Raw genomic sequence first — 15706 nt, 5'->3', positions numbered from 1 at the left:
ACGTGGGTTCCTTCACCCTGCCCCAGGGCACCCTGGCCTCAGGCCTCTGTGGGGGAGGTGGGGCACAGAGCAGCACCCCAAGGCTTCTGCGCTTTCTTCCCTCCTCCAGGGCTGTGGGCTGAGGGCAGAGATGGGCCAAGGGCCCAGGAGAAGTCAGGTGTGGGTGCAGAGGGCCCACCCCTGTAGGGTTGCCACCATGCTCAGGGGACCCTCGTGGCAGTTGGGGTGACAAGCTGAAGGACCTTCCTGCAGCGGTGTCTCTCCGAGGCCTCCCCTGAAGGACCCTGACAGGAGCACAGGCCCTGCAGCCACAGTGGATATCCCGGGCTCCTTGGCCAGCAGCACAAGGGGACGGAGTCCGGGCAGTGGGAGGGTGTGGGGAGCAGTGCAGGGGTGCTGAGGGTGCTGGGAGGGGAAAGGGGGCGGGCCACCTCACCCCTGACCCAGATGGCACCCTGTGGCGTGACTCACCAGCTGCCTGGGCTGGGGGAACGATGCCAGCTGGGGGCGCCAAGGGGCATCCTGCCTGAGGCCAGCCCTGGCAGGTTTGCACACAGCCGGGAGGGAGGGAAGGAACGGCTGATCCCTGGTGCCACCTCCTGTGCCCTGGGCACCCTGACATAAAAGTAGCTGCTCAGGACAGGTGCCGAAGGGGGCCAGGCCGCAGGGCAAACCTGGTGCCCGGTGGGGTGTTGGCAGTGCCCCGTACAGCTGTGCAGGGTATACACTGCCCTAATGGAGAGCTTCCAAGACCCTGGAACTAGAGCCTGGCCCTGGGAAGGCCTCTGGGCGCAGGGCTGGTTGTTGGGCCTTTGACCACACCACGCCCATCACCACCTGGAGGCCAGAGGCCGGGGCCACACAGTTTGGTGTCAAGTGGGTCCTGGACCTCTGGTGAGCTGTTGGTTGGGCGGGGCCCTCTGCCCTGCCCACCTGACTGCCCCCTCCACCAGCAGGAACCCTAATCAGAACTCCTGGGCCAGAGGTCAGCACGGGGCAGGAAGTGCAGGGACCACAGCTCTGCTGCGACTCCCAGGGCGCCTCCTCAAAGGCCCTAACCCCCAGTCCAGGACCCTCCTGCCCCTTCCCTGCCGTAGCCCCCAGCCCACACCCCTTCCCTGCCTTCTGGGCCCATCTGCCAAGCGCTGGGCAGCAGCGCCCTCTTGTGGACACATGCCACAGCGACCGGGTGTCCAGGAGAGCCGAGATGCAGCACAGCCCAGACCTGTTGGTCCTGGGAGGCGAAGGGTCTCAGAGCTAGGGTGCCGCCCTGGGGTACGGGTCCCAGCTCCTCCGCCTGTGCCACTGAAGCTTCAAGCCCCTGCAAGTGGCTCCTGGTGGGGTCAGACGCCCCACCTAGAGCAGCGGGAGCCCCCAACTGCCCACCCGTCCCCACTGCCCGGGGCCCTCTGGCGGCTTTGGCCCAGGATGTCACCAGGCTGGGCCACCAGGGCTCCCTGAGGCCAAGCAGACACAGGACACGGAGCTGGGTCCCGCACCTAAACCTCAGCTTCCACCCGTGGGCTCGGACATTTGTCCATTGCCAACAGCACAAGCTTCTTCCCTCAGAGCTTGTGGCCCCGAATCTGGGGCGGACCTAACTGTACCCAGAAAAGCAGCCAAAGAAAGTAGGGAAGGGCGAGCAATGGGACAGAGGTCAAGGCGCAGGGGTCTGATCCCTGGGGGCCCACCAGGGAACGCCCCTGAGTGGCCACGTGGATCCCCCAAACAAATAGGGAAATCATAACCCCCATTTCTTGTAGTTTCATTAAATGACATGTACATGAACAGGGGAAAATTTCTGAACTCTAGTAAAGAAACAACAAACACTCTAAGGCAAGAGGAAGCAAGAGCTGGTCTTTATTTGCTTTTGGGTTTTGGATCACACCTGGCAATGCTCCAGGGTAACTCCTGGCGTTCAGGGGGCCATATGGGATGCAGAAAGTCGAACCTGGGCCTTCAGGCTGCACTAGCACTGCAGCCCCAAACTGATCTGTAATAGGAAGCAGATCTCTGTGGGAGTTGGGGGGTAGGTGGTGGGGGGAGCTCTCACACCGGAGGGGGGGGGGCTGGAATGTGTTTTTGCACAAAATCCTACCATTATGCATACTGTAAATCCAACGTCTGAAACCGTTCTAGAAATTCTGAATTCTGGGACAGTGACCAGCTGCTGGGGACAGTGACCAGAAGCTCGAGGACCTGGCTTTCCTGTACTGGGTGCGGGTATCCCAGGAATGCTTGGGAGACCCAGGGCCCCATCAGCAACTCTTGGCTTGCGTCCATGGTGCCCAGGATGCCGTGCGGGACCCCCAGGACCCCCTGATGGTGCTTGGGCACCCCGGGATGGAGCTGCGCTCCCAGGTAAGAGCCCACCCAGTGCCAGCCCCCTGCTGTTTCACCGGTGCCAGAGGGTTCTCACTGCGGAAGGAGCCAGTGACTCCCAGGCACCTCGAGACTGTCCAGATTGATCCCTGAGCACAGAGCCAGGAGTCAAACCTCAGCACTGCTGGGTATGGCCCCCAAACCAAGCCAACAAAAGGGGCCCCTGCCTGTATACAGCCCCCCACTCCTCTCTCCGGCCACCCCCCACCTGACGCGTCTCCGTCCATGCTTCTGGTATCTCAATGCCCTCTGACCTTGGATGCCAGTTCTCTGCTCAGTGCCAAGTGCTCGGAGAGGGAACCCGAGAGATGGGGCAGGGCTGCAGGGCCTCCCTCGGGGCCTGATAAACACCACCCCCTCCCATGGAGACAACTTCTTCTTTGTTTTGTTTTTTTTTTTCAGTTATTGAGTCACACCTGGCAATACTAGGAATTATTCCTGGCTCTGCACTCCGGAATCAGATCAGCTGCGGGCATGGCAAACGCCCTTCCCACTACACTACCACTCAGGCCCCTGAAAACTGCTTCTTGTTGGTACATCCCAGCCAATGGATGGTTTGGATTTTGTTGTTCGGGGGCCATCCCTTGTGGTGTGCAGAGCCTGACCCTGGATCTGTGCTCAGGAGTCACTCCTAGCAGGGGGGGCGGGGGGCCCGGAGCAGCGTGGGGTGCACTGTGCTGTCTGGCTAGATCCCACCCTCGCCGCTTCTCCCTGGGCCCCTTCTTCCTGCACCCCCTGCACACTCCCAGCCCCCAGATCCATTTTGGGGAAAGGGGTGAGAACTCCTCCCCAGCAGGACAGCTCCATCTGTCCTTGGAGCCGGGCACCCTGGTGTGCAGCTCCTGGGAAAACAGGTCTTTGCGGGTGGGTGTGGAGTCAAAGGGCGGCTTAGCGGGGGCTGGAGGTTGCAGAGATGAAGAGGGAGGTCTGGGGCACCAGAGCAGAGATGGGGCCGTGTCTGCAGCAGAAGATGGGACCTTGGGGAAGGGGTGCCTGCCTGACTTCCTGGTTTGGGACTCACTCCTGCAGAAGGGGAGAGGCTGCAGCTTGGTGTGGGGCCGTGGGCCAGCACATGCCCTGAGCCAGGTGCCAAGCACACCCCGTGGCGCTCTGCGAGCAGGAGAAAATGAACTTCACGGGGCGGAGGGATAGTTTAGTGGGGCAGGCGTTTGCCTTGCAGGTGGCTGACTGGGGCACCGGCCGACCAGGGTTCAACCTCTGGCACCCCCTCTAGTGCCTCATGCATCCCAGGAGTGATTCTGCACGCCCAAGAGTGCAGAGCCAGGAATAAGCCTCCAGCATAGCCTGGTGTGGCTCCAAAACCAAACCAAACCAAACCAAAACCTTTTTGGCCTGCAGTTGCTGGTCCTGGGGCTGACACACTTAGTAGGCTGATGTGCCCTGTTCGTTTGGGGTCCCGGGGCCGACAGACGCCTGCAGAGGAATCCCAGGGTGGACTGTGGGAGGGTTTGGGCCATAGAAAAATCTGGGTGTTCGAGAACAGAACCTTCTGGACGGTAGCTGTGGGAAGGGGTGTCGGAATGACACTCCTTTTTCCTTCCAGAATATCCCCCATGAGCCATGCTCTCCAGACCCTTCCCCAGGCTGCCACACTGCTCTGCAGCTGGAGCACCATGACAGGAGCGCCCCGGCCAGCGGGAGGCAGGGAGGCTGGAGGGGGCTGGCTGCCCCTGAGCCCCGCCCGCCTCCCCCGCGGTTTCACTGTTCACCTCCCACCTCCTGGACCAGGTGCCCGGGAGTCACAGCACCGGCCCTGGGGCTGCAGGAGTCAGGTGGCAGTTGTAATCCGGGGAGCAACTGGTGGACAATTTTGTTGGCTTAAAGGCAGATTTCCAGGGGGAACTGAGTCTAATCTTTTTTTCTTTTCTGAAAAGGAGGAAATCGGTCAAATAAGTGTGCGACCCGCGCTCCCGCCCGCTCAGGCTCCGACAGAGACGGGCTACGGACCCGCCGGTCCTCTCTGCAGTGACACACTCGGTACTAGCCGGCGCCGGACAGGCGCGCCCCCCGCCCAGTGTCCCCCCGGGAGCCCCGGGTCCCACCAGCGCTCACCGCCCGGCTGGGCAGGGGCAGGGAGGGGCCACCGCGCCCAGGCCCCTCCTGCGCCCCGCCGCCGGGCGCGCCCCCGAGAGCCCTAGCCTTCCCCCGCCCGCGCCCCCATCCCCATCCCGCGCCCCGCCCCGCGCGCCCATCCCCCCCGGCCAACGCCCCGCCCCTCACGCCCGGCCCACCCAGCCCGCCCCGCGCGCCCCCGCCGTGCCCCGCGGCGCGGAGCCGGGCGCGCGCACGCGGCGGGGGCGCGCGGCGGGCGCGGGGCCGAGCGGGCCGGCCCGCGGGCTGAGGCCGAGCCGGCGGGCCCCGCTGCGGCCGGGCGGGCACCATGCGGCGGCTGCGGCGCCTGGCGCACCTGGTGCTCTTCTGCCGCTTGTCCAAGGGGCTGCAGGTAGGCGGCGCCCGGGCTCGCGCGCGGCGTGGGCGGGGGGCGCGCGGGCTGCCGACGGCCTCTCCCCACGGCTTATTCTGGTGGGAAGTTGGGAGTCACGAGCGCCCGTTCGCGGGGCCAGCGCCCCGGCCCGGGGATGCGCGACCCCCGGTGACCTTGGCCAGGCCGTCCCCGGCGCGGAGGCCCGGCTGGCGGTGGGGGCCGGGCCAGGCCGGCCTCGGGGGACGCCCTCTGGGTGCCAGCCGGCCGAGACCCCCGCGCGCCGATCGGGCCTGGCCCTGCCGCGGGGCCGGGGGCGTCCCGTGCGACCCGCCGTCCGTCCCCACTGAGCGGGGGCAGGGGCTTGAGGGAGGCGCCTGTGCGCGACCGGGCTGGCCCAGGTGGGGACCCACCTCCTGGCTCACCCCCGGACCTCCAGCTTTCAGGACCCTCTTTGAGCCGAAAGGCCCCCCAAAGGCATGTCCCAGGGGTCACCCCAGCTTGTCCTGCCCCCCATCTCTGCTTTTCCTTTGTCCTTATCGGCGAGCTGGATGAAAATAGCCCCCCCCGCCTTGGGGTCTCTGCTTCTGCCCCTCCTGGGAGGCCAGTGGGCAGCCAGCGGCCAACTCCACGGGGCGGCAGGTAGTCCCAGGTGCCTTGCCTTCCGGCCGCGGTCCTGGGGGGTCTGTCTCTCACCTCAGCTGCAAACCCTGGGGAGCTTGTACCTCTGGGGCTGTGGCCCCGGCTCTGTCCCTCCTCACTGGGTCCCCCACAGGGCCGGCTCCCGAGCTTCAGGCCCAAATTGGTCCTTCTGGCCTGGCTGGGCGTCTGCGCGGGCAGCTGGATGGTCTACGTCCACTTCTCCTCCTACGCCGACCTCTGCCGCGGCCACGTGTGCCAGGCGCTCATTGTAAGCGGGGGCTGAACCCTGGGGGGCCTCGGGCGGGACATGGGGGCGGGACACAGAGCCAGCCACCAGCGTGGGGCCCCTGGAGCAGGGCACCAATGTGTGCGTGAGAGCTGACCGCATGTGTCCTGGTGTGTGCTCGTGGCACTGGCTGTCACGTTCATCTGTGTTCACTGCGCCCACCTGCGTGCTCGGTGTGTGTGTGGTGTGCCGTGTGGTCAGTGCAGCGTCTGTGGGCGCGGCCACTTGATGGTCTGAGAGCCCAGCAGGAACGCGGCTGCATGGCGCGCCCCCCCTAGGGTCCCCCCAGGAGTAAGCCCTGAGCACTGTCTCGTGTGTGTGTGTGTGTGTGGCGCTCCCTGGGGAAGGGTCTGCCTCACATATAAGGGAGGTCCAGCCCGTATCCCCAGGCCAGAGGCCCCGCCCCTCTGTAGACGGAGCGGGGGCAGCTGCTGGGGAAATGGGGCGGGCTGCCATTCTCGAGAGCCGCTGGTGTGCTGGGGACGCCCCTCCTTTCCCAAGGCCTGTGTGGTCGGGGATCGGGAGGCCCAGGAGGCCACCAGTGAGAGAACTGAGCCAGCAGGTTGGGTGTGGCAGCCCCAGGCCCCCAGCTGCTCTGGGAAGGCCGCACAGCACGGGCAGAAGCGGTTTCCTGGGGCTCCGTCACCCAGCCCAGGGCCACAGCTAGACACAACCCGGGGATGCATAGCCAGTGCCCGGAGCCCACCTGCCACAGCTGCCCCCCACCGTGCGTGCGGGCTCTGGCCCCACCCCCAGCCCTGCGTGCATGTGCGGGTGCATGCGTGAGGTGGCCTGGCCCAGCCCCACCTGACTGTGTGTGTGTATTTGTGCGCGCTCTGGTCTGAACACTCAGCCTCACCCTAGTGTGTGTGTTTTGTGTGTGTCTGTGTTGGCCCAGCCCCATCTGTGTGGGTGCGTGTGTGCTCCAGCCCTGGCAGCAGATGCACCAGTGGGGTGGCCACTAGGGGTGGGTGGGGGTGTTGAGTGGGACAGGAACAAGCCTCCGGAAATGTGGCTGGCTGCAGGGACAGGCTAGCACTGACTGACGGGGTGTCCTCTGTCCCCCAGTGTGACCAGTACCACAAGGGCATCATCTCAGGCTCCCTGTGCCAGGACCTGTGCAGCGGGCACAAGGTGCGGTGGGGGACCTGTCTGTCCTCAGAGCCGGACCGCCAGGTGAGGCCGTGCGGGGGACAGGGTTGTGGGGTGGGTGGCTGGCAGGCAGGGCCGAGCAGTCAGCTGTGGGGTTTGCAGGTGTACAGTGGGCTGTGGCAGGACAAGGAAGTGACCATCAAGTGTGGCCTTGGGCCCCGCCTGCATGCCAAGGCCGGGGCAGGTGCGGCTCCTCGGGAACTGGTGCTCTTTGACAAGCCGGCCCGGGGCACGTCCATCTCAGAGTTCCGGGAGATGACCCTCAGCTTCCTCAAGGTCAGTATGAGGCGTCCTGGGGGCTCGCCTGGCCGTGGGAACAGGAGCCATCCCACACAGGCGTCCCCTGGCGGTCTCTTTCTCCCACCCCAGGCCAACCTGGGGGACTTGCCGTCCCTGCCGGCGCTGGTGGCCCAGGTCCTGCTCCTGGCCGACTTTGATCGCGACAGCAGAGTGTCCCTGGCGGAGGCCAAGTCCATGTGGGCCCTGCTGCAGCAGAACGAGTTCCTGCTGCTGCTGGCACTGCGGAAGGGCCACGCTGCACGGCTGCTGGGCTCCTGCGGGGACCTGTACATAACCGAGGGCGCCCCTCCCGGCTCGGGGCCCGCACTACTGTCCCCTGCGCTGCCCCCGGCCGTGCAGCGGTGGCTGGGCCCAGCGTGGCCGTGGCGGGCCAAGATCGCCATGGGGCTGCTGGAGTTCGTGGAGGAGCTCTTCCACGGCACGTACGGGACCTTCTACATGTGTGAGACCACGCTGGCCAACGTGGGCTACACGGCCCGTGACGGTTTCCGGGTGGCTGACCTGCGGCATGTGGTGCCTGAGGCGGCTGTGCGGCGTTTCCTGCAGGGCCGCCACTGCGAGCGCAGCGCCGACTGCACCTACGGGCGGGACTGCCGCGCACCCTGCGACCAGCTCATGCGCCAGTGCAAGGGCGACCTGGTGCAGCCCACTCTGGCAAAGGTGTGCGAGTTGCTGCGCGGGTACCTGCTGCCCGGCGCCCCCGCCGCCCTGCGCGCTGAGCTGGGCCACCAGCTGCGCACCTGCACCACGCTGGGCGGCCCAGCGGGCCGGGTGGAGGCGCAGCACGCGCTGGTGCTCGGCCACCTCAAGAGCCTGCTGGGCAGGGAGGCCGCGCACACCGAGGGCGCCTGACGCCGCATTAAACTCCCGGCAGTGCCGGCGCCAGAGCAGGCTCCATTCCTCCTGTGCCTCGCCGAGACCAGGGCCGAGCCGCTGCTCATGCCTCCCTGTTTGTTCAGATCCCCACCGTGGGGGAGGGCAAGCTGCTGCGATAAGCTTCCTCCTCCCACACGAGACGAGACTTCCGGCAGGGGCAGCTGAAACCCACCAGCCTCTACCAGCGCCCGCCTCGCCCGGGCCTGAAAAGTGGCCCCTTCCCTCCGGGCTGCCTGCAGGGCCCCAACTGGAGCCCCAAATGCAGCCCCTTCGGGTCCGGCAGGGTGTAGATCACAGCAAAGACAAGGCTCATCAGCCGTCACTGGGTCCACGCGGCCTTCTTAACGGCTCCCCAGCTCCACTTTGGGACTACCCCCAGCGGTGCCAGCGCTTACTCCTGGCTCCCTGCACAGGGGTCAGTCCCGGCAGGCCTTGAGGGGCTCTGAGGTGCCAGGGACAGAGCTCAGGGTGGCCACACAAGAACCCCGCCCGCTGTGCCATCTCTGCAGCTCCCCCAAGCTCCACCTTGTATGTCAGCGCTATCCTGACAGGCTTGGGGAGCAAGTGAGGTTCCAGGGGTCAAACTTGGTTTGACCACCTGCAAGGCAAGCACCTGACCCCCCCAAGCCCCACGTTCTGGTGGGATTCTGATCCCACCACTCAGCAGCCCCAGGAGACAGTGCGCTGAGGCCCCGGAGGTTCGGTGACAGCGCAGGTGCGAGTCCTGGGGTCACCCCAGACCCGTGACAGGCGGTGCAGAAGCCTCGTTCCTACTTCCCACTGAAACGCCTGGCCACACTCTCCACCCCCCCCCCCCCCCCCCCCCCGTGAGCCCTGCCCTACCCAGAGCCACGCTGGGCCCTGGGTGTGAGGCTACTGACCATTTTTAGTGCCCATGGGCCTGGGCACTGAGTGTGGAAGCCGCCACTTTCTCTGTGCCCAGTCTCTGCATGACAGCCTGGCCGTCCCAGCCCATGGGCCCTTACCTGGGTGAAGGCGCCTCTGACGCTGGGGTCCCACCCCCCACATCCCTCCTGTATCAGGGAACAAAGACCCAAGCTGGGAGCACTCTTCAGGAGCACTCAGGAGGACTCACCCTGTGCCCCTGCGGCCCTTGGTGCTAAGAGGGGCCCTGAGGATCCGGGACGCACACACTGGGTTTCTAGGACCTTCTCAGGCGCTCCCGGACCACTGAAGACACAGCCGACAGTGGTCCTGATGGCTCCTAAAGGGGGCGACGCGCTGCCCAGGGCCCCTCGGGGAGGGGTCGGTGGGACCCGTGCCCCGCAACCACGAGGCGGGAGCCGCCGCCTCGAATGGGCCTGCGCACAGCCCCCAGGGACTCCGGATCACGCGGCGGGGACGTGCCTGCACACGCGCGCCCGCCCCAAAATCATGTCCGGGAGGCCGCCTGGAACGGGACGCTGGAAACGCCCTGGTGTAGCACCCTCGGGGCCTGCCCCCATGCAGGGCAGCGCAGCCCACCCCGGGCATGCCCTCCCAGGCAGCGGGTCTTTCCACCGTTGTTTCTGCCTGGGTCACTCCGGGGGGGGGGGGGGGGGGGGGGGGGGCTACACGGAGACAGTTGCACCGCCTCCTGCTGTCCCAGGACCCCCCTGGCACCTCCGTCCAGGCGCTATCCCTCCCCTCCCCTGGTGGCAGTCATAGTGGACACTCGCTTGCATCTCAGCTTTTGTTTACCTATATTTTTTACGAAGGTCTGACCAGTTGCACGGCACACTGCTGACCTGGGTCCCTTCCCTAGAACCTAATCATTTGAGTCCTGCCAGGGGGCGACCTCTGAGCAGTCAAGAGAGCCCTGACCCCAAAACCAAAATAAGACATTTTGTAATTTAAGTCATGCATTTTACAATCCTGTTATGGCTTCCCTTGCGGCATTTCCCTCCCTCCCCGCCAACAGCACGTGTCTCCTGTCACCTTCCGGGTCAGCAGATCTCAGAGAGGCAGTTTGTGTTCCAGCTTGGAGAAGCGTGTGGCTGACATTGCCTCATGCAGCATTTTGGTGCATTGGAAGCTCTGATGGAACCAGGAAGCACATTTCCCAGCAGTGAGCAGTTGAGTCTCCCATAGGCTCCACAGGCCGGCTCATCCTCCCCTAAAGCTTCCAGATTGTTCCTACATCACTTGTTTTCAAAAAAGGTTCTTGCAAGATGAAGAAACTCCCTGGAATTTTTTGTCCACACTCCCTTCTGAGGTCAGGCAGCCCTGGGATGCTGGGGTGGGAGACCTGGGGAGGGGGGTTGTTGACCCTGCTCAGCCCTTGCTCCCTTCAGTTGGCACGCAGGTGCTCTGGGAAGGCATGTTCCCAGGGGAGGCCTGACATCTGCCTGAAGGACGGTCTCTCCTTTGCATCGCTTTCCCAAGCAGAAGGGAATCATGACCATTTCCGCCCAGGACCAGGATCTAAATGGGACCCTTCTACCACTCGCTACCTTCTTCCTGACATCTGGGGCATTCTTGCCAGTACTCAGGGTGGTATCAGGGACAAACCTGGGCTCTTGCATGCTGGGCCTATCCTCAAACCTTAGAGCTGTCTCTCCAGCCCAAACACACCCTCTCTTCTGGTGGAGGGGGTCTGACCCACTCAAGAACTCACATGCCAGACAAGCTCTCTAGTGCTAAGCCCAGTCCCTCATCTACCCCACCTAGGTGTGGCTGCAGAAACTGATCTCTGGAAGGTTCTTCCATCCCAGCCTCTGTCGTCTTCCCAGATTGGGCCTATGGTCTCATCTTTCCACCACGAGGTCTGGTTTGGGGGTGCCATCCTGTGGTGCTCAGGGATCACTCCTGGAGGGCTCGGGAGAGTAAGCCAGGTCAGCTCCGCCCCTCTAGGTCCCACTGCGGACTGGCTTCCCCACCCTGGCCCAGCTCTCCTTCAGGAGAGGTTTGGCTATGCTTTTGTCATTTTGCTTCTCCTGTCACCTCCTGTTAAGACACAGGTGCTCTGGATTTACCCGTCTGAGCTCAGGGGACCATACAGTGTGCCGGGGATCAAACCTGGATGGTGTGCAAGGGAACTCTGCCCTACCGCCGAGTCATCTCTCTGTCCCTTTGTCTTCCTTACAAGGCCACCCCCTTGGGGACTCATGGAGCCAGGTACCCGGCCAGTGCAGTATCAGGGTGGACGGGAACTGCTGCCCTCAGTCACAGGGGCCACCTCCCTGGCTGCAGTGCCCAGGATGCCTTCTGGGCCAGCTCAGGAGAGGAGCACTGGCCTCCAGGTGAGGCACAGGGGTACTGGTTGTAGTCACTTCAGGGAGTAGGATCTCAGACCTGCACCCCCTGCCACTGGTCTGTGAACAGGCCGGGGGGGGGGGGTGGGGGGAGTGCACTCTGCAGGGACCCCAGGGTTCAGATTCAGACTAGCCTCGGGGCCCCGTGCAGCAGGGGTCGTTCCCCTCCTGCACTGTTTCATAAGAACTCCAATGTTCACTACCTCCAAGATAGACTGATCTGTCCAACACTCTAAATACTTAATTTCTAAAGCTGGAGAATCAGGAACAGTTTGGATTTGGGGCAATGCCCAGAGGGACTTAGGGGCTGCCTCTTGGCAGGTCGCACCTTTCCCTGGCCTGAACCCACTTCCTGCCTCCCTGCCTGCCCAGTGTCACAACGGCCCAGAGCTCCGACCAGGGCTCAGCTACTCACACATGGTGCAGGGCTGTGGACTGTCCCTCCGTTTCAAAGCCAAGCTGTAAAGCCTGACCAGCTGTGGAGAGCAAACTGGGTGAGTGGGTGGAGGCCGCGGGAGCCAGGCCACCAGTCTCCACAACACTGCAGCAAAGGCCTGCCGTGCTCAGCAGCCCAAGAGGAGCCTGGCAGAGTCCCTGGCCCGAGTGGTGGTGCTCAAAGCTTGCTCTTCACTCTGGGGTCACTCTCGAGGGCTCAGAGGACCACAGAGGAGACCCCAGCTCTTGCCCTGAAACCCCACGGGGGCATTTCCTGCAATCAAACCCGGAAAACAGTTTCAAGCTTGTTAGACACGAAGCCACAAACCCTGTACCACAGCTCTGGGACCCCTGGAGTGGGCTGCAACCCAGCAGTGCGCTCCCCTACTCAAACTCGATCTCGCCCACCCTCCCCCTCAGCTGCGAGCCACCCTTCAGTTTACCAGGTGACTGGGAGGGGGGCGCCCCCTGATCCCTGAGGGGTGCATGTGAGCAAGTCGGTCTGGCCACTGTGGATGGTGACACCGTGCCCGGGCCCGCCTCAGGCCAGGCCCGCGCGCTCCAGGTCCTGCGGCAGGATGCGGCCCTTCTTGCGGGCCTTGTCCAGGCGCCGCGCAGCGCGGGCCTCCTTCATGCGGCGCAGGCTCTGGCGCCGCCGCTCCTGGCGCTGCTGCATGCCCTGCACCACGCGGGCTGTGCGGCTCTGCCACTTGCGCTCCCGCTGCGCCCGCCTCTGCCGCTTGCGCTTCAGCGCCTCCTGCAGCCGCTGCTCATCGTCGCGGATCTTGACGCCCTCGGCCTTGTAGAGTAGGTTGGTCCACTGCATGCGGGCCTGCAGCTCCTGCGCGCGCCCCGCGTCCTGCTCCCGCAGCTCCTCCACACGCTCGCGCCGCGCCTGCAGCCGCTCCAGCAGCTGCCGGTAGTTGCGCCCGGTGAGCGGTGTCAGCTTCCCTTTCAGCTGCGCCCGCTTCTCCTTGCGCCGCTGGGCCTTGCTGGGCGGCTCGTCACTGCCCACCTCCACCTTGGGAGGGACCAGAGTGGGGCTCAGGGTGTCATTCCCCCCCCACCGGCCCCAGGATGGCCCGCCCCTCACCTTATTGAAGAGCAGACCCGAGCCACCCTGGGCCTCCTGGCCAGGAGTGTCGGGGGCTGCAGGCGGTGTGCTGGCCTCCAAGGGCGCCTGTGGCCCCGCTGCCTTCTCCTTCTCCCTCGCTCTCAGTTCCTTCTGCTTCCTCTTCTTCCGCTCCCTCTCCTGCTTCCTCCGGCGTCTCTTCTCCAGAGCTGCGGCTGACAGCTCCTTCTGGTCCTGCCAGAGAGGATTCAGAGGGTTCTTGTGAGTCCTTTAGCACCAGCCGGTCCCACTCCACACTCCCCCAAGGGCAGCCGGGGACCCCCGGGGACTCCCGCGAGTCACTTCACTGCATCTTCCCAATGTCCCCAACAAGGATGTGCTGTCACTCATCACCAGTGGCCAGCAGAACCCAGCGACCATGGCAGCTCCCCAAATGCCGCCGGAAGCCCCTTCTCGCAGGGCTGAGCCTCCCCCAGGAAGCACACTGCTGGTGGCTCTGCCCTCTCCCACCCACGGACACGCTCAGGAGTCAGACATGCCCCCACCCGTGTGGATGCAACAAGGAAGGCTGCCCTGGGCAGGTTCCAGCTGCAGCCTGGTGGTCCCTCCTAGATCCCTGCGGTTCGCCTGGTCTCCACCACCGACCTGGCCCCGGGCCTGCTGGATCTTCTCGTGCAGCCGCTGTCGAAGGACATCCAGGGCAAAGAGAGACTGGGGTTCTGAGGCTGTGCCGCCTGCAAGGCCAGAGAATTAAGAGAGGGCCACCCCCCACCCCCACTCCTGGGCCCAGCGCCAAGTGCAGACTGACCCCCTGCCACACTTGGGTCTGCAGGGCAGTTCCCAGTCCTTCCCGCGGCTACACCCAGGCAACGTCCCGGACGGGAGCTCCTCACCGGCAGCGGCTCCTGCGGACGGGGACGCATCTCGCTGGGCTGCTGCCGCTGTCCGCGCCCCTGAAATGGCCGAAGCCTCCTGCCCCGGGGACGGTGCCTGGGGCCTCGCCGCCCTGTCCCTCCGCTGCCAGGATTTCTGCGCTTTCTTCCTTTTCTTAGTAGGGGCCCCCGCAGCTCCTGAGACCCGGGCTTTGGCGGCTGCAATGCCAAAGGAGAAATGGTCGTAACGGCAACACCGGGGGTCTCGCAAAGGCACACTCTAGGAAGGAAAGCTGAGGCCCCTCAGGAAGGCAGCCCAGACACGGGCGCAGCTGACCCGGCCGACAGCCGCGGGGCCTCACGCTGGGTCCCGGACTGGCCCTCGGGGGTGGCTGGGCCGCCGCTGCACCGAGTCACTTGGCATTGCGAGGTGCAGAGACGTGCTTCTTTTATTCTTCAGGGGCCACTCCTGGCGGGTTCGGGGGAGTATATATAAGATCGAACCCGGGTCCGCAGCGTGCAAGGCCAGCGCCCTCCCCGCTGGACTGTCGTTTCGGCCGCACGCTCCAAAAGGAAACCCGACGCAGGGGGCAGCAGCCGGCGTGTTCCCACGGAGGCAACCAGAGACAGGACCGGCAGGCGGGTCTCGGCTGTGCCCGGCGCCCGCCTGCCCCGCCCGCACGTGCCGGGCCCCCTTCCTTCCGATTCCCCTGTCGCTCGCCACCGTGCTCCCGCCCTGCGTCCCTGCGCCTTACCCCGCCGGCGCTCCCGAGGCTCCCGGGCGCAGATCCTCCGGGCCAGCCCCTGCAGGTAGGCGTCCTTGGCGAGGAGGGAGGCCATGGAGACCGAGGCCGAGCCGGGGGTAGCGCCCGCGCTCGCCAGCCCCGGGCGCCGGAAGTCCCTCCCCGGAAGCCCCTCGGGTGCAGGCGCCGCCGCCGAGATAGAGCCGTTCGCGCTCGGTGATCCACTCGTCGGGCCTGCCTCCCGGAAGCTCCTCCCCGGAAGCCCCTGGTGCCGGCGCGGCCGTCGTCGAGCGTAGAGCCGTCGCGCTCGGCGCTCCACTCGTCGGGCCTGCCTGCCGGAAGTTCCCCGGGTGCTGGAGCCGCCATCGAGCTAGAGCCGTTCGCGCTCGGCGCTCCATTCGTCGGGCCTGCCTCCCCGGAAGCCGCCGCGCGGGCGCGAGGCATTCTGGGGCGCTGCGGGAGCCGGCCCGACCCTGGGCACAGGGACGCGACCGTCAGGAACCTCCCTGCACGCCGAGCGGAAGCACGCGTCGGCCCGGCCGTGTCCCCGTAGGGTCGGGCCTTCACGGCTCAGGCTGGGAGACCGGAGCCGAAAGCCGCGTGTGGTTTTCTTAAGGCGAGTTTGAGTCGTTTTGCCGGTTGCAAACGCGTCCGACCAGGCAGCAGCTCGAAGCGGGGACGTTTGTTGTGCCCGGGCTCATGCTGATGCCGCAGCCCTTCTAGGCTGGCGCATCGCCTCCCGCCGGCAAGTGCCTGCGGTTCTGCGCAGGGAAACTGCACGGCCCTGCCCGGGCCTCGCCTGGGCGGCACGGGAAGCTGTGGCCCGGCGCGTGCACCCGGGCTCTGAGACACCGGGGTTCTTTGCGGGGCAAGCAAAGTGGGTCCTGGCTCCGCCGGGGGTTTCTGGGCTAGTTGGCGACCTTCGCAGAAAGCCATCTCCGGAGACAGTAGCAGAGTGGCTTTTTTTAGGCGGGGGGTTCTGGCTGAAAGGAGATAACATGGGCACCCCCTAAAGCCAAAGGAGGAAACTACCCACCCCCAGTGGAGATGCGTATGAACCCAGGATGGGGAATGCCCACCCTTGCTTTTATTAGGGCTTTTCCCAAACTGCCCCATTCCGGCTTTCTATGCACTAAAAACCTGCCGCTCAGGTGTTGGTTGTTGGCAAGGAAAGGAATACTCTTAACAAAATTTTTTTGTTTATGGGCCACACTTGGCAGTGCTCAGGGGTTGTTCCTGGCTCTGCACA

The 15706-nt window shown here is 65.1% G+C and overlaps 2 protein-coding genes across 2 annotated transcripts; one reads left to right on the top strand and one right to left on the bottom strand.

The window, feature by feature from the left end:
* The first annotated feature begins 4709 nt into the window (after positions 1–4709).
* DIPK1B (divergent protein kinase domain 1B) lies at positions 4710–8057 on the top strand. The gene is made up of 5 exons (XM_056132844.1): positions 4710–4846; positions 5601–5735; positions 6822–6929; positions 7008–7181; positions 7275–8057. The coding sequence occupies exons 1-5, from the start codon at positions 4784–4786 to the stop codon at positions 8055–8057; spliced, it is 1263 nt and encodes a 420-aa protein (XP_055988819.1). The 5' UTR covers positions 4710–4783.
* Positions 8058–9780: 1723 nt separating this feature from the next.
* Positions 9781–14684, bottom strand: SURF6 (surfeit 6). Its single transcript, XM_056132831.1, has 5 exons — positions 14470–14684; positions 13736–13933; positions 13488–13576; positions 12864–13076; positions 9781–12791 (listed from the first exon to the last, which is right to left on the bottom strand). Exons 1-5 carry the CDS (start codon positions 14552–14554, stop codon positions 12312–12314), a joined length of 1065 nt encoding a protein of 354 aa, XP_055988806.1. The 5' UTR covers positions 14555–14684; the 3' UTR covers positions 9781–12311.
* Between the last annotated feature and the right edge of the window lie 1022 nt (positions 14685–15706).

This window comes from Sorex fumeus, unplaced genomic scaffold (genome assembly GCF_029834395.1).
Source record: "Sorex fumeus unplaced genomic scaffold, SorFum_2.1 ptg000095l, whole genome shotgun sequence".
Lineage (NCBI taxonomy): Eukaryota > Metazoa > Chordata > Mammalia > Eulipotyphla > Soricidae > Sorex > Sorex fumeus.
Note: the sequence above shows the minus strand (reverse complement) of the source record. Positions and strands in the feature narration are given on the sequence as shown.

Excerpts from the sequence above, each read along its gene's own strand:
- DIPK1B (XM_056132844.1), top strand. The coding sequence starts at position 4,784 with ATGCGGCGGCTGCGGCGCCTGGCGCACCTGGTGCTCTTCTGCCGCTTG. Across the intron at positions 4,847-5,600 it reads GCTTGTCCAAGGGGCTGCAG|GGCCGGCTCCCGAGCTTCAG; the intron begins GTAGGCGGCGCC and ends GGTCCCCCACAG. Across the intron at positions 5,736-6,821 it reads ACGTGTGCCAGGCGCTCATT|TGTGACCAGTACCACAAGGG; the intron begins GTAAGCGGGGGC and ends TCTGTCCCCCAG.
- SURF6 (XM_056132831.1), bottom strand. The coding sequence starts at position 14,554 with ATGGCCTCCCTCCTCGCCAAGGACGCCTACCTGCAGGGGCTGGCCCGG. Across the intron at positions 13,077-13,487 it reads TCCAGCAGGCCCGGGGCCAG|GACCAGAAGGAGCTGTCAGC; the intron begins GTCGGTGGTGGA and ends CCTCTCTGGCAG. Across the intron at positions 12,792-12,863 it reads CGGGTCTGCTCTTCAATAAG|GTGGAGGTGGGCAGTGACGA; the intron begins GTGAGGGGCGGG and ends GTCCCTCCCAAG.